At 55.8% G+C, this 27,636-nt stretch overlaps 1 protein-coding gene across 1 annotated transcript; it reads right to left on the reverse strand.

Annotated features, from left to right (window-relative positions):
- Positions 1–1,065: 1,065 nt before the first annotated feature.
- On the reverse strand, positions 1,066–26,462 carry LDLRAP1 (low density lipoprotein receptor adaptor protein 1). Its single transcript, XM_052656552.1, has 9 exons — positions 26,301–26,462; positions 16,295–16,437; positions 15,581–15,693; positions 13,582–13,696; positions 7,722–7,794; positions 7,262–7,348; positions 6,618–6,748; positions 5,129–5,163; positions 1,066–3,049 (listed from the first exon to the last, which is right to left on the reverse strand). Exons 1-9 carry the CDS (start codon positions 26,389–26,391, stop codon positions 2,905–2,907), a joined length of 933 nt encoding a protein of 310 aa, XP_052512512.1. The 5' UTR covers positions 26,392–26,462; the 3' UTR covers positions 1,066–2,904.
- Between the last annotated feature and the right edge of the window lie 1,174 nt (positions 26,463–27,636).

The raw sequence follows: 27,636 nt of genomic DNA on the forward strand, positions 1-27,636 counted from the left end.
TCCGAGGAGACCCCCCCCCCCCCCCCCCGCCCGGAGCCTGAAGATGGTGGCCTTTCTGTGTGGCTCGAAGGGAGGCCACAGGTGATACAACTACAGACGTGGCTGCTGGGGGGACTGGGGCATGGCAGAGTGGAGGGTCACACAGACCTGAGGCTGTGTGTCTCTGCCGAGTTCTGGCCGCATGGCCTGCAGCCTCAGTACCTGCAGCAGGAAAGGGAGCGAGAACCACCTGGGCTCAAGAGAAGCAGTGTGATGAGGTAAAGCTGAGAGCCTGGCACAGTCACGGGCACAGAGAAAGAGAGCTCAGTTAACGGTGCCCACCATTATCACTTTTACTTTGACTTCCTTAAATATATTTGGTCCAAACTGGCTTTTGCTCTGTGATAACCTCTGAGGCATCTATGCCCACCACCAACAAAATGGCAACTGTCACTCAAGTCCCACAAAACCCAGAGAGGCAGAAAAGGGTCGTGATGGTTGTACCCTTTTCCCAGATGGGGAAACTGAGGCTCAAGGAAAGAAGTCACGGATCCAGAGTCATAGCCCCAGGCAGCAAAGCCAGAGCTAGACCTTGGGTCTCCCAAGTTACCAAAACACACTTTCCACCAACCTCAATCACCCAAGCCACAGTGTCCTGAGTCCACATGGACAAGGTGTCTGGACCGCTTAGTCCCCAGCACGAAGTCCCAGGCCTGGTTTGAGTTTAGCACAAAGTCTGCCAAATGAATAAATATCATGGCCTCATTTGAGAGGGCAAGAAAAATGATGGACATCCTTCCCAAGAGAAATATATGCGTGGCCATGTATATTTCAAGGGGTCACAGACCCTGGTTAGGGGCCTTGACCTAGACCTTCAGAGACCTCTCCAGGGCTGAGCTCACTATGTTATCCAGAGATGACCTCGCACAGCCCATCGGCCAATGGAGAGAGGGCCTGCTGGTTTCATCTGCCGGACCACACACCACCGTTCCCCACGTCTGGGCCTGTGGTCACCACAGCTCCAACCACCCTAGGGCAGGGTCCGCCAGAGGCCGCTCCATCAGAGTGCTCTTTGTATTTCAAAAAGAGAATGTTTATTACTTTTGTTTTTCCTTTTTAGAATTCCTTTACAGCAACACCAAGTAAAGCACAAACTTATCTGCAGACACACAGGGAGCACAATGACTGCTGCTGGCCGGGGACCAGATGAAGACCCCACTGCGAGTCACACACACACAGCAGGGCCTTTCTCCGGGCTCCTGGACCTTCGTGCCAGGGCGGCCTGTGTCAGGCCCAGTCCCTGCTGCCTCATGACAGACACACGGGCTGACACCAAGGAGGTCTGGGCTGGATAGCGGGGCGGTGGGGTGCGGGAGCTGGGCCAGGGCCACATTCTGATAAAGACAATTCTACCCCGTGTCTCACCCAGGCATTTCTGTCTGTGCTCTGATTCCAATGCTTAGATACGCAAAATCTAAAAAAATGGTGTTTCCTAGGCTGGTGTAATTTGCTCCGACTACCACCAGGGACTTCAGCTTAGTAAAGCCAGGCCTGGGAGGCACCTGAGGATGGAGGGTGTGCTGGTGGCTTTGCCGGGAGCCCTGTGGGAGAGGGGAGGAGGGTAGACTCTGAAGACAGGTGGCTGCTGGCACTGACCTGGGGTTGGAGCGTCAGGAAGGAACTGCGTGATGCTTACGAAGTTTGGTTTTGTTTCACCCTCTGAATTAGCAGACTTCAAACACTTCCATTTTCACGGAAATCAACAGCAAGACAGTTAGCAGGGCATGCAGGCTCATGCCAGTTCTGTGTGTAAAGGCACCAGATGGTTTGTTATGAAACACATTTTGGTCAGAAAATAGCTGGGGCTTTTTGGTTCCTGGGAGGACAACAAAGCTAGAGAGAAAAAAAAAGGAGGTGCGAGTTGTGAGCGGACGGGGTGAGAAGGTAGCTTTGGCACCAGATCTGGGTTCCACTCTCGACTCTTTCTTCTTCCACACATGTGGCCTCAAGTTTCCTTGTCTGAAACTTGCGACCAACGAGTCGCAGATCAAATCTAGGTGTTAGGTTTCACGTGTCATCTCAGGAAGTATGGGGAGGTGGGGCTCAGAGCCAGCAGCAGCGCACACGGGGGAGGGCAGGGAGGGCGGCCACACAGATGGCCCCACTGTTGCGGGCAAACTCTGAGGGCCCATGAGCGGCCTGTCACACTGGTGCGCAGCACTGGTGGGGACCCTCCGCGGGGACTTTGGGCGCCGTCTCTTGGAAGAAGGGCAGAAAGAAAGCTCTACACAACACAGCACCATCAAGGAGCGGGGGCCGCACCTGCAGTGACTGCTCTAAAGTGCCGCCACATGCTGTCTTTGGTCAGGGGTTGCCCCTGTCTCTCTGAGTGCCCCCGGGGCCAGGAGCTCAAGCCCCAGCCTGCTGGGGCCTGCTGGGAAGGCGAGCAGGATGAAGCGTCTTCTTCCGAGGCTGCGGGGCCCTCCTGTGCTCAAAGGGTGGCAGAAACGAAGGACCCAGCTCCTTTCAGTAAGGAGCAGGGGCACCTCCAGGGAAATCTGGGCCCTCAGAGAAAAGGGACGAGAAATGCTTTGGTCACCATCCTGATACCCACAGCGAGCAGCGCTCACACAAGAGAGGGCAGGAAGCTGGTTATCACACTGCGCTCGTGCCTGATGCCAAACTGGCTTCTGGAACCAGGAGTGACTGAATAAATATTCAAGGCATCTTTCAGTTCTTAGAGAAAGAACAGGGTTAAAAAATATATATCTTCTTCCCTCTGCTTGACTGGCTGCACTTTGATCTTCAGGCTAACAGTGCTGCCGACTGGAGGAGGGTGGCTGGCGCGGGGGGCAGTCCAGGAGCTGGCCCCCATCCCAAACGTGGGGAGCTTTGGTTCGTCACGTGTCCTGCCAGCCCCAGGCCTCAGAAGTTGAAGAGGTCGTCCGGCTCGGCGCCACCGCTGTCAGCCTTGTTCCAGTCGACAGGCGAGAGGCACTGGGCATAATGAATGTCCTGTGCCGTCAGTCCAGTGTCCAGGACCTGAGGGTTCGTCCGAGACTGGGCCAGCCTGCAAGGCAGAGCTGTGTAAGCTGGGGGCCCAGGCAAGGGACTGGTGGGGGCCCAAGGAGGCAGTCCAGCACCAGGGTCAGAAGCGAGAGAGCATGGGTGGGCAAACGGCAGGATTCGGGGACAAAGCAGAAAGACCCAGGACTTCCCTGGCGGTTCAGGGGTTAGAAATTCACCTGGGTACACAGGCTTGATCCCTAGTCAGGGAACTAAGATCCCACACGTGGGCAACTGAGCCCACGTGCCTTGACTACTGAGCCCATGCCCTGCAACAAAAGAAGTCACTACAATGAGAAGCCTGCGCACCGTGACCAGAGAAAGCGCTCCTGCAGCAATGAAGACCCACTGCGCCAAAAATGATAAATAACATTATTTGTTTCGAGAAAAGAAAGACCCAGATGTCGGGAGAGGTGGAACCTCTAACCAGAGAGTCTATCCTTGAGGGTCAAGTGGCTCAGGAAACTGTGAGGCAGGCAGTGGCATTCCCACCACAGAGAGGCTGGGGCACCCACAGCTCCATCAGGAAATGCTCAGGGAAGAGAAGAAAGGGCAGCTGTGCCAGGGCAGAGAGGGGCGTGCATGGGAGGGGGTCTGGGGAAACCATGGAAGACCACTGGCTCTAACTATGTTCAACACAGCGCCGTACACAAAGTAAATTCAAAAAGTGGCACAATTAAATGTCAAAAAAATCCGGAGAGTTAATTACAGCCCACATCCTTAAAAGAATGTGAGGCAGTCGATGAATGAGGTGCTTACAAGGAGTTTTTAATAGCCTGGAGAAATGCTCCAGATATATACCAGCGTAGAGTGAAAAATCAGGATCCCCAAATACAAATATCATGAGCTGATCAAGGCAAAAAAAAAATGCATATGTATAGGATCAGCATGAGTTAAGCCCCAAAGTCTGGGCTGTGGGATTATGGGATGGTGTTATTTCCTGTTTAATGCTTTGCTGATTTTCAAAGTTGTTAATTAAGGGCATATGACACTTCAGTAATCTGGAAATAGCAAATGAAAGATTTCCTTCAAACAGGAGGGTTGCAGTCAGCCAGGGAAGCAGGAGAGATGGCCACAAGAATAATGAAGGGGCCACATCTGCCGCTCCCCACCCTCACCAGTGCTGGGCTGAGGTTCCCACTGGCTCTGGCAGGAAGGTGATGGGGAATGGGAAGACGGCTGTGGGGGGCTGCTGTGGGTCCCAAGGGAGAAAGGAAGGCCTGATCCAGGACCCTGAGCTGCCCAGGCCTCTCCTTAGCCCGCCTTCGTGGTGGTGTGTCCCCGAGCTGAAGGCAGCCGTGGACAGAGATGAACCCTGGTAAACAGGGGAAATGCCACCAGCCTCCGGCTAGACCACCTATCTCCTGATGGCCTTCACTCCCACCCCTAGTAAATGCTGCTGCTGCTGCTAAGTCGCTTCAGTCGCATCCAACTCTGTGCGACCCCATAGACAGCAGCCCACCAGGCTCCCCCGCCCCTGGGATTCTCCAGGCAAGAACACTGGAGTGGGTTGCCATTTCCGTCTCCAATGCATGAACATGAAAAGTCAAAGTGAAGTCGCTCAGTCGTGTCTGACTCTTAGCGACCCTGTGGACTACAGCCTACAAGGCTCCTCCACCCATGGGATTTTCCAGGCAAGAGTACTGAGTGGGGTGCCATTGCCTTCTCCACAAGTAAATGCTACATGGATTTAATTTAACATTGCCTTCTCCCTACCCCTTTCTATAGAGGCAAAACCTTGGGAGCGGACAAAACCTGCGCCAAAAGCCCATTTTTGAAGGCCACACCAGGCACAGGAAAAGCAAGCCAACCTGAGCTGCACTGCACTCAGTTCAGCTCAGACTGGGCTTAAGCAGCCATGAGGAAAAACAGCTTTAGATTTCACCGGCAAGGACACTTTAGCAGGCCTGGCTGAGCAGTGAGCTCCCCACCCCTGGATGTATTCAAGTTGAGATTTTCCCTCTGGAGAAGGTCAGAATTCATGTTCTCAGACACAGCAAAGAGCCGTGGAGGCCAGCTCCCCACCCCACTCCCACAAGCGCCAGGCCTCCTTCCCCAGCATCAGGAGCCCAGCTAAAGTTACCTTGAAAATGCTTCATCCAGGCCGTCATCCAGCTCCTTGGGGAAAACAAAGCCGGAGGTGAGAGCCCTGAGAGGGGGAGCACATGCCCACAGCCCTGGGAGGCTACGGGGACCGAGCCTGCAGGAGGACGGGAGGAGTCTGGCGGGCCCCTGGGGGAACAGACACAGGAAGGCCTCCCCCTGGCCACTGCCATCAGCATCTCAGCACAGAGACCCAAGCCTGGGATGGGAGAGAGGCCCCCTCTCTCCCAGAGGCCCAGGGGCCCCAGAGGCCCAGGGGTTCAGTTCCTATCTCTGCCACGACTCGGCGACACCTTAGTGAGGCAAGTCACCGCTGCTCTTTGAGACTCAGCTTTTCCTTCTATAAAATGAGGAGATTGGACTGAATGATCTCTGCGGCTTTCCAGATCCGAGAGGGAGAGGGTTGGCGGAAGGTTTTCTTGCTTTTACCCACTTTTGAAAGCTGAGCCAGGATTCTAAGCTCATAAGGGATAGCTGGTGGCAGGAATCCCACAGCCTAGGTAGGAAAAAAAAAAACCAAAACTGGGCAAGGCTCCCTCCGCAGCCTCCTGAGGGACAGGCAGGTGGCAAGGCTGGCTCCCAGACCAGTTCATGGTGCCCACTCGGGGGACACTGGGTGGCCCCCAACAGGCAGTGGGATCTGGCACTTATTCAAGTCTCTCGACAGTCCACATTTTTAAAAATTAAAGGGACGTTACAAGTAAAGTAACACGTCCTTCTGCAGTGGATCCTGGACCAGAGAAAGGACACTGGAGGGACAAGTGGAGAAATGTGAATCAAAGCTGGAAGCTTATATAACAGTGCTGTATCAATGTTAATGATTTTGATCTTTGTAATGCAGTTATGTAAGATGTTAACAATTGGGGAATCTATATGAAGGGGAACAGGAATTCTGTGTACTGTTTTTGTAATACTTCATGTCTGAAATTATCAATAAATGAAATTTAAAATTTTTTAATTAAAAAAAAAATCAGGTTCCTCTGGAAGGTTCTTCAGGCAGAGGTCATGATCATCACTGAGGAAGTAAAAGAGCTGAGACAGAGAAAGATCAGGGGGCTTGCCCTGGGTCACAGAGCCAGTCAAGGACCAGGCTGCCTGCCTGAGTCTCAGGCTCCTCATTCAGACAGCTGAGGGGGAGGGGGCGTCAGGAGAGAATGGCCCGCAGTGAGAACAAGGGGGCCTTTGGCTGTTCCTGCAGTGGACAGAGCTGGATGCTCAGGCCAAGAGGCCAGGCATTGTGAGGAGACAGCTCTGCTGGGAGCCAAGCCTGTTGGCGACGCAGCCCTAGGTTCAAAGGGACATTGTTTATCCCCTACCCGGGGCCTGGGTGCTGCTAGGGTCAGGACCTCCTAGAGGCCTGCAGGAAGTGGGTGCCAGGGCCTGCCCAGGAGCTGCTGTAGGCCTCATCTGGGGACCAGGCTGAGGCTCGCTCGATCCGTGGGGGATCCCCAGGCCCCGTGACTACTCACCCAGACAACACTGCTGCTGTTTAAGGCTTGAGGCCACGGTGGCTCGTCCGTGTTGGTGGTGTTGGCGCTGACCGTGGACAGCGGGGCCTTGGCCGTCTCTTCCAAGTCCAGCAGGTTCCCAGTGACGACCACTATGAGGGGTCAGGTGCATCAGGGGGAGGGGAGGCTCCTGTCCTCAGCCCAGCCTCTGGGCCCCATCCTGGTGTCTCCTGGGCTGGACTGGTCCTGACTCCCTCCTTGGGCATGGCCTTTCCAGGCCCATCACCCAGACCACCGAGACCCACCCTGGAACCTCCTGAGGCAGCTGCACAGCAGCCCAAGCGGTGGGAAGCTCTGTCCCACTTGTGATTCAGGCTGGAACCCATATTCACAATAGGCATTGAGGTTCTGTAAAGTGTGGAGGAAGAGACATATACCCAGATTTCTGTATCTGCACAGACATACCTGGATATATCTGGACACGCACCTCAACAAGTCATTTTTTCCCTTTACCTACATTTGCTAATTTTTCTATAATTATTATTAGTTTAACAACAAAATAAAAATTAGAACCTAGGAATTGACCCCAGCCCAGGAGGGAGGTGGCCAGGGTTGGGGGGATGCTCTGGATGAAGGGCAGGCCCCTTCCCCAGTTCAAGACTCACGGCTCTTCAACGAAGGGGCGCTGTCCTGGCGGCCTCCGCCCAGGACGTCCGCTCCCTCTTGGTTGGCTTTCTCCCTCTTCTCCTTCTCTGTGGGACCAAGCACAGCGTGTTGGGAGTCCCCAAGCCCGGCACTCCAGCCCTAGCCACCTCTGGGCAGGGGCCAAGCTGTGGCCCATCTCAGGGGAGCCAGGTGTCATGCCTCCAGAAGGGAGGAAAGAAACTCAGCACATTTCATTTACTCCTCACAAGAACCCTGGGGGAGGGAGAAAGCTGTTCCCAATTCTTCAGATGGAGAAACTGAGGCTCGGAGGTGCAGGAACTTGGCCAAAGCCACAAACCACGTATGTGATGAAGATGAAGTTGACTCCAGAGCCTTTGCCATATGCCCTGCCTGTCCTGCTCAGCTGGTCTTCTTCAACACCCCCACCCCCAACTCGCTACATCCACAAACAAGACTCACCTTCCTTGGATACCTGCCAAAACTCAAAGGCGACTTTGAAGGCTTGGGCTACTGTGAGGGTGACAGCCTGGGCCTAAAAAACAGGAAGTGGGGTCGGGGGAGGGGTACATTGTTAGGCAGGTAACAGCAAGTCTCCACTGGAGGCCCTGGGACTCCAGGCCAGGCCCACCCTGGCTCTGGAATGTCTGATGGGTGGAGGCGGAACCCCAGCCCCTCCCCATCACCAAAGCAGCCTGGAAGGAAAGGGGCCACACCTTCCCCAGGCAGCTGAGGCCCCATCATCACTACCAGGAGCCCAGCCAAGGTTCCCACTGGTACTTCAACCCCCCACCTTGGCAATGGCTATTCACCTCCACGTTTTTTCCTTCCCCTTTGAGTTTCCCTGAATGCAATTAATTAACCGTGAGGCTTACTTCATCCAAGAAGTCCTCCCTGATGACTTCACATAGTAACTTAGCCCTTAGAATTACAGAACAGAAAAGCCAGAGTTGGGAAAGGGCCCCCGCCACTGCCTGAATGAGCCACATGTTAGACTCTGGTCAGGACTATGGCAGGTCAAAGGGGCTTGCAACTGGATGCCAGAAAGGCTCTTTCATTTCCTGGCAGGAAAGTGAAAGTGAAGTCGCTCAGTCGTGTCCAACTCTTGCGAACCCATGGACTGTAGCCTACCACACTTCTCTGTCCATGGGATTTTCCAGGCAAGAGTGCTGCAGTGGGTTGCCATTTCCTTCCCCAGAGGATCTTCCCAAACCAAGGATCAAACCTGGGTCTCCCGCATTGTAGGTACCATCTGCACCAGGAAAGTCACTTCCTGGCAGGAGCAGGATGTCAATCAGGGCCTGGGGCAGAAGACTAAAACCATCCAGTGCCATCACTTACTTATAAAGAAAGGCCACACGTTGGCCCTCAACCCCTGGGGGATTCCCATCTACCCCTTTAAACCCAACCTACATGTCATCACCTCTCTTACGTCACGCCATGCTATGCCATGCCATGTCACATGACATCGCAGGCACTGGGCTCCCACAGCCTTGCCTACTTCTCTCTAGTGACATCATATGAAAGCGTTACCAGTTTGCATGCCTGCCTGCCAAGTTGCTTCAGTCGTGTCTGACTCTCTGTGACCCTATGGACTGTAGCCTGCCAGGCTCCTCTGTCCATGGGGATTCTCCAGGGAAGAATACTGGAGTGGGCTGCCAGGCCCTCCTCCCGGGGATCTTCCTGACCCAGAGACTGAACCTGGGTCTCCTGGGCTGCAGGCAGATTCTTTACTGCTGAGACACCAGCAAAGCCAATGCTTGCCTGCCTGTCACCCCAACTGGGTGCTCCCTAAAGGCAAGCATCAACTCTGTGAACACCCCTGATCTCCAGAGCCCTCCAGGGGTGCCTAGGTTGCTGGCTGGATTGCATTTGCCTAGGGACAGGTCTCTGAGGCCTCACGCTCCAGCCAGGACCGACCCTCAGCCCACCTTCATCTCAGCCCCTTCCTCTCTGATTTCAGCTCAGGGTTAATCAGCTCGACTTCTGGGAGTGAAAGTCCTAGAACTTGCAGCTGTAGCCAGAAGCGACAGGTAGCTTCCTCTGCAGGCCTGGCCTGGGGAAGAAAGTGCCAGACTCTTTCAAGTACACAACAAGTTCAGGCCTAACCAGCCTCAGCCCCACTCCCTTCCCCTCAGCCAGACAACTCAACTTAATTGAGAAATGAATCTGTGGCTACTGGCTTTAAACTCTTCTTCAAAATTTAAAATCCCTAAACAAGCTGACTGATCCCTGCCAATTAAACTTCACGAAGTATAAAATCTCATTTGAATGTCTCCGTCATTTACATTTTTGATAGAAGTACGGGTGCTTTATGGCAAAACTTAAATATGGTAATTAAGTATGAAACTCTTCACAGCTGTTTACAATTTAAGCTGTCACGTCTGAATCAAGTTTAATAGACCCAGTTACCATTGAGAATTGCCCATGAACTAAAAATATGGGCTAATTACCAGCCAGAGTCAGATCACTATACACCCAAGCAAGGGCTGGTCACCCAGTGTGGCAGGGAGATGGGAATGCCATTATTTTTGCCTCCAGGAAATCTGGGGACACAGGCCTGATGCTGTTTTTGCATAAATCTGCTTGCTCATTTGCATATATCACCGCCCTTTCGCCCTGAAGTCCTGAGCTGCAAGTTAAACCAAATATAACTCAAGATGCAGATGCCTGCAGGTGGCTGTAAGCCCAGGCTGGACAGCGACTGGGAGGGGGGGTGGGCCCCATTTTCCTGGGTGACTGCAGGAATCTGGGCACCAGCATGAGATGGAAGGACTGTTCACGTCTGCCCACAGAAAAGCCTTCCTTCATTCCACATGCCAGGTATCCACCCCTCCTGAATGCCTCTGGTCTGTGGGTCTGTCTTATTACCTGACCTGGTACTACCCTGCCCAGTTTTTCATGTCCCCGTCTTGTTCCGGATAACCAAGTGGTCAGCTTCTCACAGGGAACCGCTGGGCTTAGGGCTGCAGACCCAGGCCAGGACTGCGGGATCCAGGATCCCAGCTGGGTACTCAAACCAAATGGGGCCAGGTACCTGCATAGCCCTGCTGCCCAGAAGCATTAACTGCTGCACCAAAGGATTACCTGGGGGATACCACTGTCCTGAGAGGGAGAAGAGCCCTGCCCACCTGACCCCAGGTAGAATCAGGGAGGCCACCTGTCCTGCAGCCCTGGGCTCCCCACTGGCGCTGGCAACGGCACATTCCTCCCGAGCCCAGAGGCCGAAGTGCTGGCTGAGGGCTCCCAGGTGGGCAGATAAAAACATTTCTTTGTAGACAATCTTATCCTAGCCATGCACAAGAAGAGCCTCCAGGGAAGAGAGGCCTGGTGGTTCTGCCGCCCATGTTGAGCTGAACTGGTGGGCGACCCAGAAAGGGACCCCTTGCCCCTCCATCTGGGTGGGTCTTGGCTTCCTGCTGATTCAGGCAGCCCAGTGAGGAAGGGTGGAGATGTGGAGACTCTGGGCTGCTGGTCAAAAGGACTGAGGGCTGCATCAACATCCAAATTCAAGGTTCCCCTGAGGTGCCATCCACCCAGGCTCCAGCGACATCTGAATCCCCCACCCGCAAATACATCACTGAAGTTGTCACCTCATGTCTTCACGTGCTGATGATTCCTGGGCTGGAGTGCACCCACCCTCTCACCACCCTGCCCCCTTTTTCTTGGCCTGGCCTCCCACTTATTACTCATCCCTCAAAGCCCAATTCAAAGTGTCTCCTTCTCCGGGAAGTCTTCACGACCTCCAGCATGACAGTGACCACCACCCAAGAACCAAGCTCCCTGTGTGCCAGTAACTGATTCCTGGCTCTCCTCTCCGTGGCCTCACTCCCCGGGGTCCCCAGGGCCTGGCACAGAGCTTTGCCCAGGACAGGGAGCAGCACGCGTCTGCGGAGGGACCTACTGGCAGCAGGGATGCAGAGACCAGGGCACCCATTTCACTTTCTGCCTCCTCGTCAGCCAGGCATCCTCTCTGCCCTGAGAGTCTCGGGATCTTCAACGCGACCAGGCCACGAGGCCATAACACACTGGAAGTCCGGACTTGGCTGAGGCCTTGGGAGCCACAAGGACACCACCCGCGTGTCAGATGGTCTATTTACACCACCCTGGGCTGGGCTGTCTCTCTGAGGGGCCTGCTAGAATCGGAGAGGCCAGGTGGGAGAGGCTGGAGAAGGACAAACCGAGATCCAGCCGCTCCTGACGCAGATGAGAACGGGCCGAGGAAAGCGAGGGGCCTGGGCGCTAAGCCGGCCCTCTGCCGCGGGCTCTGCTGTCAGCACTGAGCAGTGGCCAGCTGTTTCCCCCAGTAAACCTGACCTCTCAGCCTGCGGCAGACTGGCTTCATTCAAGCCCGTCTAAAGTCCTCTGGCCCCAGGCCAGGCTCCTGCAGCCCCTGGGCCAGCATTCGCTCTCTTTCACCCCCGACCTCCCCACCCCGGAGGAAGTCCCCGCATGCTGGGAGCCCCTACTCTGCAGCAATGGCTGAGGGCCAGCTGCCCCTGCCCAGCGCCTGCTCTGCTCAGTGCGGAGGAAGAGACAAACAATGGGGACATAATACGCTTGTTCTGTGGGGAACAGGGCTGTCACGGGAGAAGCCACCAGCGCAGGGGCCCAGGGCGTCATGAGGGCCCGGGGGAGCGGCTGGCGACACTGAGTCTGCAGGGGAGAAACAAGGCGCACGAAGCAGCTGGGATCCCTGAGAGCCGCGCAGGAGGCCAGGGAGGAGGCCTCCATCCCCACGGCCACGCAGCCCAGGGAAGGGCAGGGCCTTGCCCGCCGCCGCAGGGTGGGTCAGGCCCGGCCAGACTCCTCCCACAGGGCTCCTTCCACGGGCCCTGAGGCTGGCTGAACCACACCCCTCCTTCCACAAGACGGAAAGTTGCTCAGTCGTGTCCGACTCATTGCCTGCCCATGGACTATACAGTCCATGGAATCCTCCAAGCCAGAATACTGGAGTGGGTAGCTGTTCCCTTCTCCAGGGGATCTTCCCAACCCAGGGATCAAACCCAGGTCTCCCGCATTGCAGGCGGTTTCTTTATCAGCTGAGTCACAAGGGAAGCCCGCCCACCCCTCCCAGCCCAGATGTCCACAATCTAATCCTAGAACCTGTTACAAGGCAAGAGGAACTTGGCAAGTGTGATTAAGTTAAGGACTCTGAGGTGGGGATTATCCTGGATTACCCAGCAGGCCCAATCACGAAGGGCCTTACGGGAGCGAGGCAGGAGGGTGAGAGTCAGAAGCAGCAAAGTGGCTACAGCAGCAGAGAGGGAGACTGGACGGTGCTCCACTGCTGGCCCTGAGGGCGGCAGAAAGCCTTGGGGCCACTTCAATACCGGGACGTCCTGGATGTGTCCCTGATGACAGGCGAGTTGAACAGATCCTGTCTCCTTGGCTTTAAGGACCCCAGGATACAGGAACTGGGGCTCTGGGCTTCAGACACAGAGATCAACCGAGGACAATACTAAATCAATAAATGTCAGGAACCTCCTTACAGGGCGGATGCTCAGACCTCAGGGGCCTCAGAAACAAAAACTTCAACGCCAAAGGCTGACTCACTCCAGCGGCTTGCCACGAAATTCAAGACAAAAGCCCAGAGACCACCGAGGTCCCACCCGCCCCAGCCAGATGTGATCAGGGTGGCCTGGAAATGGGGTAAGGGGCTCCGGGCTCCTTAGTCACACAAGAAGGGAAGAAACGTGGGTTTAGACCCTCCCTCTGCTTATCTTGAGCAAGACAGCCAACCTCTGTGAGGCTGTTTCCTCATTAAAAATAAAAACAATGAACACAGTTACAGCACCCATCTCGTAGAGTTGTTCTGAGGAGCAAATGAGACGATACCTTAGAGATGACCATTGAAACAGGCAGAGTAGGTACCAGCATAGGGCCATTTCCCGCGCTGCTCTGGCCACAGCCAGCAAGGTCCTCTGGGGGCCCTCACCTCTGCCTTTCACCCTGGGCCGCTCTGATCACCAGTCTCCAAAGACTAACCTCTGTAAGGCCCTGCATCCCCAGACCATACCAGGGACAGACCACCTCTCCTAGACTTCAAATCCATCAAATCATATGACAGAGCGGAAGGGGCCCCAGGGTGCTCACTGGGAAAGCGGGCTTGTGGCCACCCACAGGCCAGCTGCAGGCAGTCCACCCTGCCAGGTGACCTGCGGCCCTGCATGGGTGCCCTCAGCTCTCAGCTGAGCAACCACTTGAGGTTCCCAGGGATTTCAGACTTTTAACTGATAACCCCTTTGGGTCCTGCCTCCCCTGCAGTCAGGGCCCCCAAGCTGAGGCTCCCGCTGCCCGAGCCCAGCCTCCCCCAACTGACCATCTTCCGCTTGGTGCAGAGGAAGGCATGGCACTCGAGGTTCTCACTGTGCTGGCTCTGCGCGATGTATGCAAACACTTTGTCATGCATCTTGTCTGCCGTGCAGTAGGAGATTCTGAAAGGCAAGGGGGAGTGTCACCAGCCTCCAGGACAGGGGCCTGACTGCATCCAGGACGCCCCTTAGAGCTCATCCCGAGGTCCAGACAGCCTGCAGTCCCATTCCACCAGGGCAGGACTCTGGGCCTGGCGTCCTGGGCCAGCTGTGGTGGGACAGGGGAGGGGAGGGAACCCAGGCTTGGCAGGAAGGAGTGATGGGAAAGACTGGAGGAAGGCCACATCCCCAAACAATAGGAGCTGAACCCTTACTGCAGCTTTCTAGACGGCACCTCGCTGAATTCTCAGAGCTGCCCTGAGATGGGTTCTAGTACCACCCCCACTTTTCAGGTGAAAAAACTAAGGCTAACAGACCACCAAGCTAGTGGGCCGGGGGCTATAGCCACTGCCATGCTGCCTCATGGAGGTTTGTGCTGACCACCTGGAAGAAGGATGCCCTTCACCTGAAGGCCCCCCAACTGCCCTCCCTCTGATCACAGGTCAGAAGAGTCCCAGGCCCATTGCTCCCAGGATGACTGAGATTGCTAATAGGTCCTCCTGGGGCTCGGGCCAGGGGAAAAGGAGCTGGGAGCAGGGTGGGGGCCTAGGAGGCAGCTCCCCAGCTTGAAACACGCCCTCACCCCATCTGATCCCTCCGTGCGGCCTCCAGTCGTCCTGGGAATCCCTGTTGGGAAAGGAGCTGTGGGCCCAGAGGTGGGACAGGAGCTCTGCAGACTCCCTGACTCACGTGGCCCCAGCTTCAATCACAGGCATCGACAAAGGGATCAATCAGGACTATTTAAAACCCCCAAGTGGGCAGAGGGAGGGGGTGCCAGGTTCCCAGCCACCTCTTCTCCAGCCCTGAGCCGGTCTCCTTAATGCCCTGGGTCTTTGGTATCAAACAACTAGATCCTGCTATTCTTCACACCTCAGCAAGGAGAGGCTTTCCCGGGTAACCCCAGGCAGGCCTCTCCTTCTCTGCTCTCTTGGGAAGCACTTCTGTCTCATGTCCTCCCCTCCATTTCCTCCTCAACTAGAAGCTCCCTGAAGGCAGGATGGGTCTGATCCCCTCACCTGGCACAGACCTCAGCAGAGCAGGTAAATGCTGGGTGAAGGAGGCAGGCAGAATTAGGAAGGGAAGAGGAAGACACAAGCTAGAAACTCTACAACGAGCCCCCAGCTTACATTCACCCCCCCACACATACTCCAACCCCAACCCCAGGACTGGTCTGTGCTCTAGCTGGCTGAGCCACCTGCTTGGAGATGAAGCAAGAGGGTGTAGGGACTTGAGGGCTGGCACAACTCTGCCCTCGGTGTCCTGGGCTCAACCCAGTCATGACCTCACCATGAGGGCAATTCCCTCCCTGGGCCTCAGCTACCCAGGCGGAAAATGGACCTGAGCTGTCTGTCTCTTCCAGCTCTGAAGTCCTACAACTGACCAGTTGAGAGGGGCAGGGATGGCCTGAGGCTCCAAGGGCCGGGCCTGTCGCCCTGTGACCAGCCCCCACCCGCTACCGAGATCTTCTGCGCTCTGGCCTCAGATGCGCCCGAGGCTTCCCTGGACGCCTGGCCAGATGTCCAGAGCTGACCTGCTGTAATCCCAGCGAAAAAAGGCAGTGACGGCGCTGTTGACTGCTCCAAGCCTGACTCAGCAGCACAAGGGGGGAGGCGCGGGGTGTCCCAGGGCGGCTGCAACTAGTGACGGCGGCAGCAGCCACTCAGCCAGGCGCACGCTGTGAGCCAGGGGTGCTCCGCAACAGCCCCTGCGGCGAGGCCTGTTTCCACCCCGACAGATGCAGATGAGGAAACCCGAGGCCTGACAGGCAGTGGTAGAGCCTGGACTCAGACAAAGCACTCCACCCACCGCCCGGAGGGGCAGAGGGAAGCTGGGCGATGCTGAGCGTACCTGTAAATGGACACATTCTCAATGAGCTGGTTGGTGATGTTGTCCGTCAGGATGATCCCCCGGGGCGACACCTTGAGAGTCACCTTCTGCAGCTTCTTCCCGCTGGCCTTGGCCTTGGGGCAGACGTGGGTCAGAGGAGCCTTACCTGCCCGAACTTGGGACCCACCCTCGTGGGTGACGCCCCGCTGTTCTGAGCCCCCGATGTGAGGCCCACAGAAGGCCTCAGTTCGGGTGACTGGTAGAGACGTGACGGGGAAGATAATTTGGTCGACACCCTCTTCTGATAAAAACAGAGACACGGGTCGCTCACAGAGTACCTGCTGTCTGCCAAGCATAGCACCTCGAGTCATCCTCACAGGCGGCAGGGTTTCGCCTCAGGAGGAAAAAGACTCAGAGAGGTTAAAGCACTGGCCCAAGGACACACAGCCAGGAGGGGGTGTCAGACTCTGAGGACTGAATGCGCTATTAGAGTCCAGCAGGGTGGGGACTCTGCACTCCACCCGCTGTACCTGCCAGGGTCTGAGCTGAGGGGGGCCTAGACCACCAGGAGAGGCTGACTCCGAGGGCATGTGCTCACTCAAGAGCTGGGGAGGCGATCAGTCCTAGAGGGCCACCCTGCCTCTCAGGTTGTAAGGCAGGCGGTGGGTGCCATCCACCCCCGCAGGAGCTAGCCCCCCACCTGGAGCTCCCACAACCCGCCTTGACTGGGCTCACCGTGGCTACGATCCTCTTGACGGCGGCGGCTGACAGCTCCTCGCCCTTGGGCTGCTCCACCAGCGTCATGCCCAGGTACTTGAGAGTGAAGAGCATGCCCTCGAGCAGGGTCTCCCGGGTGTCTGTCCAGTTCTCAGGCAGCTCTGGGCAGAGGAGGACAGGCCCTCAGACCCTGATGGGTAAGGCCAGCGTCTGCAGCCCCCATCTCCTAGGAAGACCCAGCAAGAGACACTGGGGTCCCCCTATCTATCATTTTTATCTTTAATGAAAGGCTAACATTTTCTAGCATATCCCAGGCACCATGGTAGGAAGCTTTACATAAAATCTTCTCATTAACCCTCAGGAGAACCTGTGAGGCAGACACTTTTATCATACCCATTTAGAGACAAAGACATTGAGACCCAGGGAGGCGAAATCCCATGACCAAGACCACAGAGCCAGCAAGTACAACAGCCCAGAATCAAACTCTTATTTTCAAGCCCGAACTCTTAACTTCAGCGTTAATATTTTCTGAGGGAAAACCGTGCCACCTTCATATTGTATCTTCAGTGCAATCTGGTGAGATGGATATTATTCCCACTTTACAGATTAGGAAACTGAGGCTCAAAAAGATGAAGTTGGCAGACAAAGGCCAATGAGTAAAGGGTTGGAGTCAGAATTCAAGATTAGGTGATTCCCATGGCCCCAGCCTGGCCTGTTTTCCTCTCTCTGCATAGCCACAGACCCCAGGAGGTAGGGAGGAGGGGAGACCAGGAAAGAGACCAAGGAGAGCAGGGGTGAGGTAAGGCTTAGTGGGGAACGAGGGAGGTGACTGCTCAAAAGACATGACACGAAGGTCACCGGACTCCACAAGACCAGGGTTCAAATCCCGGCTCTGCTTCCTTCCACCTGCATGGCCTTGGGGAAGGCCTCTCTCCTCTTTGAGGCTAACAATGCCTGGGCTGCAGCGGTGGCTCACAGCAGCACCCCCGGGAAGGACCCTTTGCAAGCTCTGACCATGACCAAAGGAAGGAAGGTTGGAAAGAGGGGAGGAGCCTGGCTCACTGGGTAGTGAAACAGACCAGGAAGGAGGGCTGGAAAGAGGCCCTTGTTTGGACCCACCCATGTGAGAGGCCCTGAGCAGGCAGAGGGACAAGAGGAGAAGTGTGGTCTTCGCTGGGGTACGGGTCATACAAGAACTCACAGAAGTTCCTAGTCTCTACTCTGCAGAGTGAGACCCAGGTGAAGAGGAACCCGGTGCATGCAAGCTGGCATGCCCGAGTGAAGGAACAACCCAGACAACACCAAGGATGCTTTCAGGCCCGAGATGCCCCCAATGCCATCCTCAGCTCTGGACCCTGGCCCACTGCCTTTAAGCCTCTACCCTGAAAGAAGGCCAGGCCCCACTGAGAAGACCCCCAAAGGGATCCCATCCTCTGTCCATCAACCAGGAGTCTATTTCATTTGATCCTCCAAAGAGAATCAGAAAGTCCTCGAGGTGCTCCAGTCCTGTTTGGTGATGAGAACTCAGACAATGGGCCTTCCCCTCAAGAAACCAAGAACATTACCACCCCCAGGGAAAAACAGCGCTCTAACACTCATGACTACCTTACAAGCTAGTGAGTGAGTGAAGTCGCTCAGTCGTGTCCGACTCTTTGCGACCCCAAGGACTGTAGCCTATCAGGCTCCTCCGTCCATGGGATTCTCCAGGCAAGAGTGCTGGAGTGGATTGCCATTTCCTTCTCCAGGGGATCTTCCCAACCCAGGAATCGAACCCAGGTCTCCCGCATTGCAGGCAGACGCTTTACCGTCTGAGCCACCAGGGAAGCCCCTTATTCTCATCTCACAGATGAGGAAACTGAGGCTCACAGGACAAGGAATTGGTCCAATCAGTTGTCTAAGTCACGCTTAAAGCCCAAGTTCCTAACCATTAGGCGATACTATCTTCCCATGAGGCAAACTACCCTCCTTTTAGCAAAATGTCAGGGAGAAGTTCCTACAGCCAGAGGTATTTCCCTCCACAGTTCATAATTCCTGAGGCTTCCTCTCTGTAGGAATCTGCCCAGACCACCACTTTCAACCTGAGACCCCTCTGAGCAAGGAGGGCAAACCAGGTAAGGCCAGGCCTGTCACCTGTGTCCTGGGCAGACATTGCTAATCCACTGCAGCTCTATTCCCTCCGATTTAAAGGCTCTGAACTGTTTCTCAATACAAGGCTGCAGGCAGGTAATCCCAGTCCCTCAGGCGTGGCCTTGTTCCTCTCTTCATCCACCCCTGCCCCTCGGCAAACATCCTCGCATTTTCATGTCTCCGCTCTCATTTCCGCTGGCTCTGCCCTTTCCTGGCCCCTCTCCAAAGCCACTTCCGCTCCCTCCATTCCAAGGGCCAGAGCCTACCAAGGTCACGGACGACCTCTTTGTTGTCAAGATATTCCCCAGTTCCCCCTGACTTCTGAAATGCTTGGCATTTTTCTGCAATCCTCGTACCCTGGCCTGACCCATCCCTTCTTCTGTGGGCTCCTGGAAGAGAGCCCTGGTAGACTGGTGGCCACTCACCAAGCCTCAGAGACCCTCACCCCAACCCCCTTACTTGACAGACGACAAAACGGAGGCCCAGAGAACGATGGGACTTGTGCAAGGTCACACAGCAAGTCAGAGGGACCCCAGCTCCCAATCCACTACAGGTAACGCCCACAAGCACTGCTGGGAGTTACAGGCTGCACAGCCTCCTCTCCTCCTACACATGCGTGCACACATACACACACACGCAGGCGCGCGTACACACAACAGAGGTTCCAGTCATGCAGAGCTTCCTCCCATGATGTAACATTTACTTTCCCACTTCTGTGTCTTTGCTCACAAGTAGCTCCCTCTACCAGAAATGCCCTTCCCTTTGCTAGACCAAGGAGCTTCCCTAGTGGCTCAGAGGGTAAAGCGTCTGGTTCAACACAGGTAGACCTGGGTTCGATCCTCTGGAGAAGGAAATGGCAACCCACTCCAGTACCTTTGCCCGGAAAATCCCATCGACGGAGGGGCCCAGTAGGCTGCAGTCCATGGGGTTGCAAAGAGTCGGACACGACTGAGCGATTTCACTTTCCCTTTCACTTTTGCTAGACTGAAACCCCTCCATCCAGTCTCCTCCAGAAAGCCTTCTTTGAGGTGGTATATCCTAGTGGTTAAGAGCAAGGGCCTTAATCCTAGAACCCACTGAGCTTGAGTAGGTTAATTAACTTTCCCTGAGCCTCAGCTGTCTCTTCTATTAAAATGGTGGTGGTTTAGTTGCTAAGTCGTGTCCGACTCTTGCAACCCCGTGGACTATAGCCCACCAGGCTCCTCTGCCCATGGAATTCTCCAGGCAAGAATACTGGAGTGGGTTGCCATTCTCTTCTCCAGAGGATCTTCCTGACCCAGGGAACGAACCCAGGTCTCCGGCATTGCAGGTAGATTCTTTACCAACTGAGCCACCAGGGAAGCCCTCTACACAATGGGAGAAGCGAGAGTCTCCAGCTCACAGGGCTGTTCTGACCCTCTGATGAGATAATAAAATGAGATAATGAGATAATAAAGTGTAATGTGCTTATTAGCACAGGGCCCCACCCATGGTCCTGCCTCCTGGGGCCTCTTCTGTCCTGTCAGGGGGCTACTCTGTTCTGGGTATGGATTTCCCCCTCTTCCTCCCGTAGCCATTTCCCCACCACCAAGCAGCTGTCTGCTAGTGTGTTCTCCTCTTCAAGGACTTCCATGCACGTCTGCCTCCTCCACGATCTAGCGGGGAGGAGGTGCACCCCTGCCCGATGACACTGTCGGGCTTCATTCTGCTTCTCCCTGCCCACCCCCATCACCCTGGCCTCCCAGGCCCAGGAAGGAACTTTCTTCCCCTCCAGTAAACCCTGCCTCCACTCCCGTACTTCTGGGGCATGAATCATCTCTTTGATGAGGTGTCAGCTCTCTCAGGCCCCATGCCCTCCCGGAAGAAACCAGCACCTGGGAGCACTCAGGAAAGACAGAGGTAAGGCTCGCTACCACAACCGCCCCGCTTACCACCCAGCCACCTCACGCTGGAGGCCACGGGTTCCTTTCGAGGAGGAACCCAAGGCATCAGGAAGAGCTCCCAGAGGCCCCTAGGCAAATACAGGCTTGAGTCCATAGCCCTGTTCCGGTCCTGGTTATTTTTGGCCCTGTAGTGTGTAATAACTGTGCTATTTTAACTTGTGATTTTTACAGATGACCTGCTGTCAGAATTAGCTAGGGACGGATGGACCGTATGCCCAGTCTGACTTGTAGCTGCAAACATGGTACTCTTTCCTCACTAAGGGGCCCCTGCCCGGGAGTCAGGGCTGCGCAGGGTGCCCCGTGCCCCTTCCAGCCTGATTGATGGCTGGAACATCAGGGCTACGGCCAAATCCGTGGGCTAGGAGGGATCCTCCAACTGGGCTCCTGGCCTCCAGTCCCCTCCAGCCTGCTGGGGAGATGGCCTCAGGAGCCACAGAGTGATATCTCCAGAAGAGGACCCAAGTTCTGCTGTGACCTGGAGTGGGGCTGCTTTTCCAGGCCACAGTCTCCTTATCTGACAAATGGGCTCAGTCCTGCAGGAGTGTCAGCAGAAAAAAGGTTCAGCGTGTGAAACATGCTAAGCAAATTTCAGAAGTTATTAAGATTATCAAAAGAAAGTAACAATGATATTTTTTAAAAGGTGATCGAGTGGTTAAGACTCGGTGCTTTCACTGCAGGGGCCTGGGTTCAATCCCTTGTTGGAGAATTAAGATCCTGTAAGCTGCCAAGCCCCTCAAAATGATAACAGCAGCAGTGGGGTTCATCGTCACTCTACCGCCCTGGTCCTTGGCTTCCACATTTTAAAACAGTATCAACAGTAGTATCAGTCCCACAGGACTGTGTGGGTGAGGATGTGGTGAGGATGGAATCAGTACACACACGAGCTGGGCTTAGAACCATGCCTGGCAGATCACAAGTGTGAGTGCCGTGTCATTCCGTTCAGTTCAGTCGCTCAGTCGTGTCCGACTCTTTGTGACCCCATGAACCGCAGCATGCCAGGCCTCCCTGTCCATCACCAACTCTCGGAGTTCACCCAAACCCATGTCCATCGAGTCGGTGATGCCATCCAGCCATCTCATCCTCTGTCGGTCCCTTCTCCTCCTGCCCTCAATCTTTCCCAGCATCAGCGTCTTTTCCAACGAGTCAGCTCTTCACATCAGGTGGCCAAAGTATTGGAGATTCAGCTTCAGCATCAGTCCTTCCAATGAACACCCAGGACTGATCTCCTTTAGGATGGACTGGTTGGGTCATTACCAAGGGTCAAATGCAAAAGTGTACATAGCCATGTGCAGTACTTTAGAGAAGAGTCAAGGATTCATCAGGACTCCCATTTGGCAGATGAAGATGCTCAGTGGCGTCTAGGCATGACTCAGAATCCAGGGTGCTGAGCCTTGACTTTCACAGCTGTGCTTGTGACTCTCTCCTGCAGTCTGCTGAGCCCCTTCCCATGAGCCGGGCCAGGCTCAGGCTCACCCAGGAAGAACAGGTAACCTGCCCTGCATGCCGCCTGAAAGGACATCTGGCTCACTTTCAGCAGGCCGTGGGTGACCGGACTCTGTCAAGCCACACACCTCACCCTCAGCCACCAGGCTGCGAGAAGTCCCAGCCGCCAGTTAAATCTCCCTTGCACATGCTGTTCCCAGGTTCCTCCCTCCTTGTATTCACCCCTGTGTTCCATGTCACCTCTGAGAAGCCTTCCCTGACCCCCTGCACTGACACTCTCATTGCCCCACCTTTAGCTCCTCTGTCCAAAGGATTCTCCAGGCAAGAATACTGGAGTGGGTTGCCCTTTCCTTCTCCAGCAGATCTTCCCAACCCAGGGATGGCACCCTCGTCTCCTACACTGGAAGGCTGGTTAAGAACCCAGGTGCCACCTGGTAAGCCCAAGGTAGGTACCATTTCCACCCAGGCCACCTGACATGCCACTCTCTCTGGCTGCTGGAGACTTGGATGCCCACTCAGCCTGGGGCAGTAAGAGCTCCCGTCTCCAGCAGCCCTGCAACCACTGACAGGAACTGCCCCTCAAATGAAATTTAACTGCTCTGGAGCTCCCCCTGGGGTGGCCTCTCAGTTGCCTACAATAAAAATGGGCTTCATGGTGTCCACTCTTTGGAGTCCTTTCTCTTCTCGCTTCTCCTAAGAATACCTCCTGGGATCTCTTCCCAAATAAGCGACTTGTACTCAGACCCCTGTCTCGGCATCTGCTTCTAGAACCCAAACAAAGACACTGCCTATCACTTCCTCACCTGCTTTATCTGCCCACAAGCACACCACTCACTGGTGCACCAGTCATGCTTCCTACCCCAGAGGGCAGAGATGAACTCATTCACCAGCCTCCCCAATACCTCTATCAGTGTCCGACACAGTCCGTGCTCGGTATATTGTGGTTTGGGTTTATTTATATCTTTCAAAGTTAACATTATGAATAAGTAGGACTAGATCCTCCGTCCCACCCCCGACTACCATGAACCAGCTTTGCTGAAACCTGCACCTCAGGTTTCTTTCCTTGGTCTCTCTCAGAGTTCTCTGACAACCCATGCAGGAACCTGAGGGTCAGAGGGACTCCTTGTGGAAATAAGGGTATTGAGGGGGTGGGGTGAGTCAGCCTTCCAGGCAACTGGAAGAAAGGAAAACCCCTGGCCAGGGACTGAAATAGAATATTTATGGTTCCCAAAGAGATGGCATGGGGTGGGGGTAGGGGGGAAGCCATGTGTGGGAGGAGAGAGTCCCCCTTGGAAGTCAGCAGTAACTGGGAGACGGGGGGCGGTGAGGGTCAGGACAAAGAAGCCTGTCTGCTGCCGGCTTTGCTCTGTGACCTCAGGCAAGCCCTATGCCGGGCTTCAGTTTCTGTGCAGATAAAACAATGATCACACTAATCCTAGCTGAGGACCTTGAGGGGTGAGGAGCAAGTCACAGCTGACAGCGGGTATCAGGTCTAACCTTAACTCCACTGGCTTCAGTTTGGTCCCCAAACTCAAGCATAGGGCTCAGACCTTGAGGACTGGATCCAAGGCCTGGCTGGGACACCACCCCACATCAGGCTGCCTCAGCACTCCTACCCCAGACACACCCCACCGCCTCCCCCTCTACTTGCGACCACCGCTGTCCTCAGGGGTGGCCAGCCCTGCCTCAGTCACTCCAGGGGTCAGAGTCCATGAGGCCACGCTGATAAGACCCCTGGGCTAGGGATTTGGAGCCAGCTCTTGGAAGCTCCGTGTTGGAGCCACTGACTCCACTTCCCGAGCCTCAGGTTCCTTTATCTGAAAAATGAATCTGATAAGAATCCCTGCTCTGACACCTCACAGGAGCAAACACGATAATGGAAGAAAAACCCTACCTAAAAGGTAGAGTGACAAAAACAGTAGTTGCCATTCATTGAACTCTTTCTGCCAGGAAAACATGCTTTCAGTTAACCTGCATCAAACAACAGCAACAACACCGAACTGGGTACTACTATTATCGACAACTTACACATCAAAAAACTGACTTAACCAGGGACAGGTGGGGATTCACCCCAGCTCATTCTAGGTCCAGAAGGCTCCAGGACGGCACTCTTGGCTTACTGGGGTCTGCCTAAGAGGAACAGGGCTCTCCTCTCCTTTTCTACGCAGTTGTAGACAGGCTCTGATCCCCCCACAAACTTGTTCCACCACATTAAGAGTCATGGTGAAGGCCCACATGACAAGTAGGGGAAGGGGGAGTGGGGCAGAAGGAAACCACCAGTTAGGTGCCAGAAGGAAATGTTATTGTCAACAACCTTCTCAACACCTCTGCCAGAGAGACTTCCCTGGTGGTTCCGTGGTTAAGAATCTATTATACCTTCTGGACTTCCCTGGTGGTGCAGTGTATAGGAATCCACCAGCCAAGGCAGGAGACACAGGTTCGATCCCCGGTCTAGGGAGATTCCACATGCCTCAGGGCAACTAAGCCCATGCACCAAAACTGAGGCCACGTGCTCCAGAGCCAAAAGCTGCAACGAGGAAAGGCTGTGCTCCGCAACAAGAGCAGCCACTGCCATGAGAAGCCTGGCCACCACAAGGAAGAGCAGTCCCTACTTGCCGCAACTAAAGAAAGCCCACTCACAGCAATGAAGACCCAGCGCAGCCAAAAACAAATTTTTGTGGCTCAGATGGTAAAGACTCCCGCATGCGGGGGGGAAGGTGGGGGAGACTAAGTCCACGTGCCACAACTACTGAGCCAGCACGCTCTGGAGCCCTCAAGCCACAACCAGAAAGAAGCCCACTGCACTGCAAGGAAAGCTCTCACATGCCACAAAGTAGCCCCCTGGCAGCAGACCCAAGGCAGCCAAATAAATAAAAATAATTAAAAAATAAAAGCAAACTAACAAACCACATCCCTGCCAGGTTAGAGTTTTTATCCTGATTTTGCAGATGAGAAAACTGAGGATCAGAAAGGACAAGTGACTTGTCCAAGATCAGAACAGGCAGGAGAAACTCTTTTCTGCCACTCAAGGTGGCTACTTCTCCCCTTTCCCCATACTGAGTGGGGGAAGAAAGAGGGGGTGTTCCGAAGTTTCCTTCCCTGTCCTCCCTCCTCCCTTATCCCTAGAGAAAACGACAGGGTTTCCCCATTGGAACGGGCCATCATTCTCTGAAGTTCTGATCAAATCCCACAAATATTTAAAGGAGCTATTTTGGGAGTCCATAAATGTGGGAGATGGGTGCATCCCTGGCCTCCTCCAGTCCTAATGGCCTGACCCCAGCCCCGCCAGCAGGCACCAGCCCATGTTCCCAACGGTAGTCTTTCTTGGTTTAGGAGGCAGGCACCGCTGGAACCGCAGAATGGGGCAAGAGGTGGGGCAGGGCAGACTCCCTAGGCCCAGACACGCTGGCACTCCGGGGCCTCTCCTGAGCCTAGGGAACTCGGGCTCCCCTGGTGGAGCCCTGGAAGGCCAAGACCGAAGAGGGTGGAGAGTACTGAGAGCGGGCTTCCTGGTGCGGGAGAGGCCCGGGTCCCAGGCTGTCGGCAGGGGAGGCGGGAGAGTGCAGCAGTCCTGGCTTTGGCTGTTTCTCCCAGCAAAGCGCTGCGTGACCCCAGGCAAGCCACTCCTCCTGAAAAAGGAGGGACCTGGGCTGGGTTTCTCAGGCCTCGCGGGGGAAGGTGCCAGGTGACTGGTTGGTTCTCTGAGAGTAACTGGAGACAGGGAGAGGAGGGGGGAGCCCAGTGAGGTTCCTCGCAGACTCCCGGACGCCCCTCGGGAGAGGCGGCGGCAGAGTCTGCCTTTCGCCCGGGGGCCTAGGGACTTCGGAAGCTCAAGCGGCGAAGTGCGAGAAATAAAAACAGGTTTCCAACACAGCCAGGACGCCGGCCGGGCCACCTGAACCCCGCCAGAGGAGGGGTCTAGACGGGGCGGGTGGGAGGCACCTCCTGAGACCCCAGGTTGAGCCCCGCCCCCAACTTCCAGCAGGTACCGGCGAAGCCCGGGCTCGCACCTGAGTCGGTTTCCGGGCGCCCGAGGGAGTCAAAAGCTGACTTCGTGGGTTGGACTGGGGGAAGCAGACAAGGCGGGCGCCCGCCGGCCGCTGACCGCGGGCCAGAATGCAGGGGCGCGGGGTGGGGGTGTCTTCCCAAATCCCCCCCGGCCCCACGTCCCTTCCCCCCAACACCTCCCGGGTACAGACGCCGAGCTCCCGCCTCCCCTGGCTGTCCAAAGAGGGGAGGTGCCCGGGTCGCGCAAGGCGCCTCCTCCGACCTGCAGCCCGCACCTGGGGACCCCGAGCTCCCGTTTCTTCCCCCAGCTCCTGCCCCTCCTCCACGGCCGAAAAGAATGGGGGCTGGAGTGGGGACGTGACCTTCGGAGACCCTCAACCACGCAGGGTCGGGGAAAGTCGCTCCCGGGCCACAGGGCGCGGGGTCAGGCCCTGCCTCTCTCCCCACTCCGGGGCCCCTCAGGAGGCGAGGTCCGTGCGCCGCGACCCCCAGCCCGGGCCCCCGGCGGACGCGCACACACTCACTCCGGTGCCGGCCGCCGCCGCACCCCCAGCTCTGCTTGGCTAGGCTGGGGCTCCGGATCAGCGCCCGCCCGGCGGACTTGAGCGCGTCCATGGCCTCCCCGGGCCGCCGCGCTGCCGCCTCCGCCGCAGCCAAAAACTCCGTCAGGGAAAACTTTCCGCCGGGGCCAGGCGGCGCGCGGACTCCGCGCTCCTCCCCTCCCCGCGCGAGCTCCGCGCCGACGTCCGATGGGGCGGGGCGAGGGCCGACCAGGCCCCGCCCATGGGCCCGCCCCGCCCCGCCGCCCCTCTGGCCCCGCCCCGCCTCTGCCCAGCTCCCGAAGGCTGTCTAGACAAAGGGCGCACCCGAGGCCGCGAGCCCAGCCGAAGACGCCCTGTACCTTCCTCTCTGTCTCTCTCCCCAAACCCCTTATTTCCCACCTAGTAGGGGGCTGAGAGTCCGAGAGCCGCAGCTCCGCCGCGGGAGTCAGTCAGTCAGTTCAATGGCTCAGTGGTGTCTGACTCTTTGCAACCCCATGGACTGCAGCACGCCAGGCCTCCCTGTCCATCACCAACTCCCGGAGCCTACTGAAACTCAGGTCCACTGATGGTTGGACGTCCAACCATCTCATCCTCTGTCGTCCCCTTCTCCTCCTGCCTTCAATCTTTCCCAGCATCAGGGTCTTTTTTAATGAGTCAGTTCTTGGCATCAGGTGGCCAAAGTATTGGAGTTTCAGCTTCAGCATCAGTCCTTCCAATGATATTCAGGACTGATTTCCTTTAGGATGGACTGGTTGGATCTCCTTGCAGTCCAGGGGACTCTCAAGAGTCCTCTCCAACACCATAGTTCAAAAGCATCAATTCTTCGGCGCTCAGGTTTCTTTATATCCAACTCTCACATCCATTCATGACCACTGGAAAAACCATAGCCTTGACTAGAGGGAACTTTATTGGCAAAGTAAGAAGGCATGAGAGGCGCGGGCCTAGAATTTCAGGACCACTGAAAAGTACCTGGAGACCATTTTACAGATGGGGAGACTGAGGGCAGGAGACAGGAAGCTTGTCTGAGAGAAAGGTGATGACCACAGCAGCTGGGGGCGAGGGGTGGGGAGCTTGGAAAGAGAGCTGTTGGTGGTAGAACTTTGCTGGGAACAGGGCAGGAATATAAGGTTGGCCTGAGCAAGACTCGTTGGACACTTGACTCACCCAGCAGACTCAGCCTGTTCCCTTGCTCCACTTGGGCCCTCTGGGCTGCCCCCTGCCCACCTTACTCCCCAAGTAGCCTCATACATGGTGTGGTCTTGATGTTATGCTGTGAGGTATGGGGAAAAGAGCCTCAGCTCTAAAAATGACTTGCTGT

Source organism: Budorcas taxicolor, chromosome 2 (genome assembly GCF_023091745.1).
Source record: "Budorcas taxicolor isolate Tak-1 chromosome 2, Takin1.1, whole genome shotgun sequence".
NCBI classification, from domain to species: domain Eukaryota; kingdom Metazoa; phylum Chordata; class Mammalia; order Artiodactyla; family Bovidae; genus Budorcas; species Budorcas taxicolor.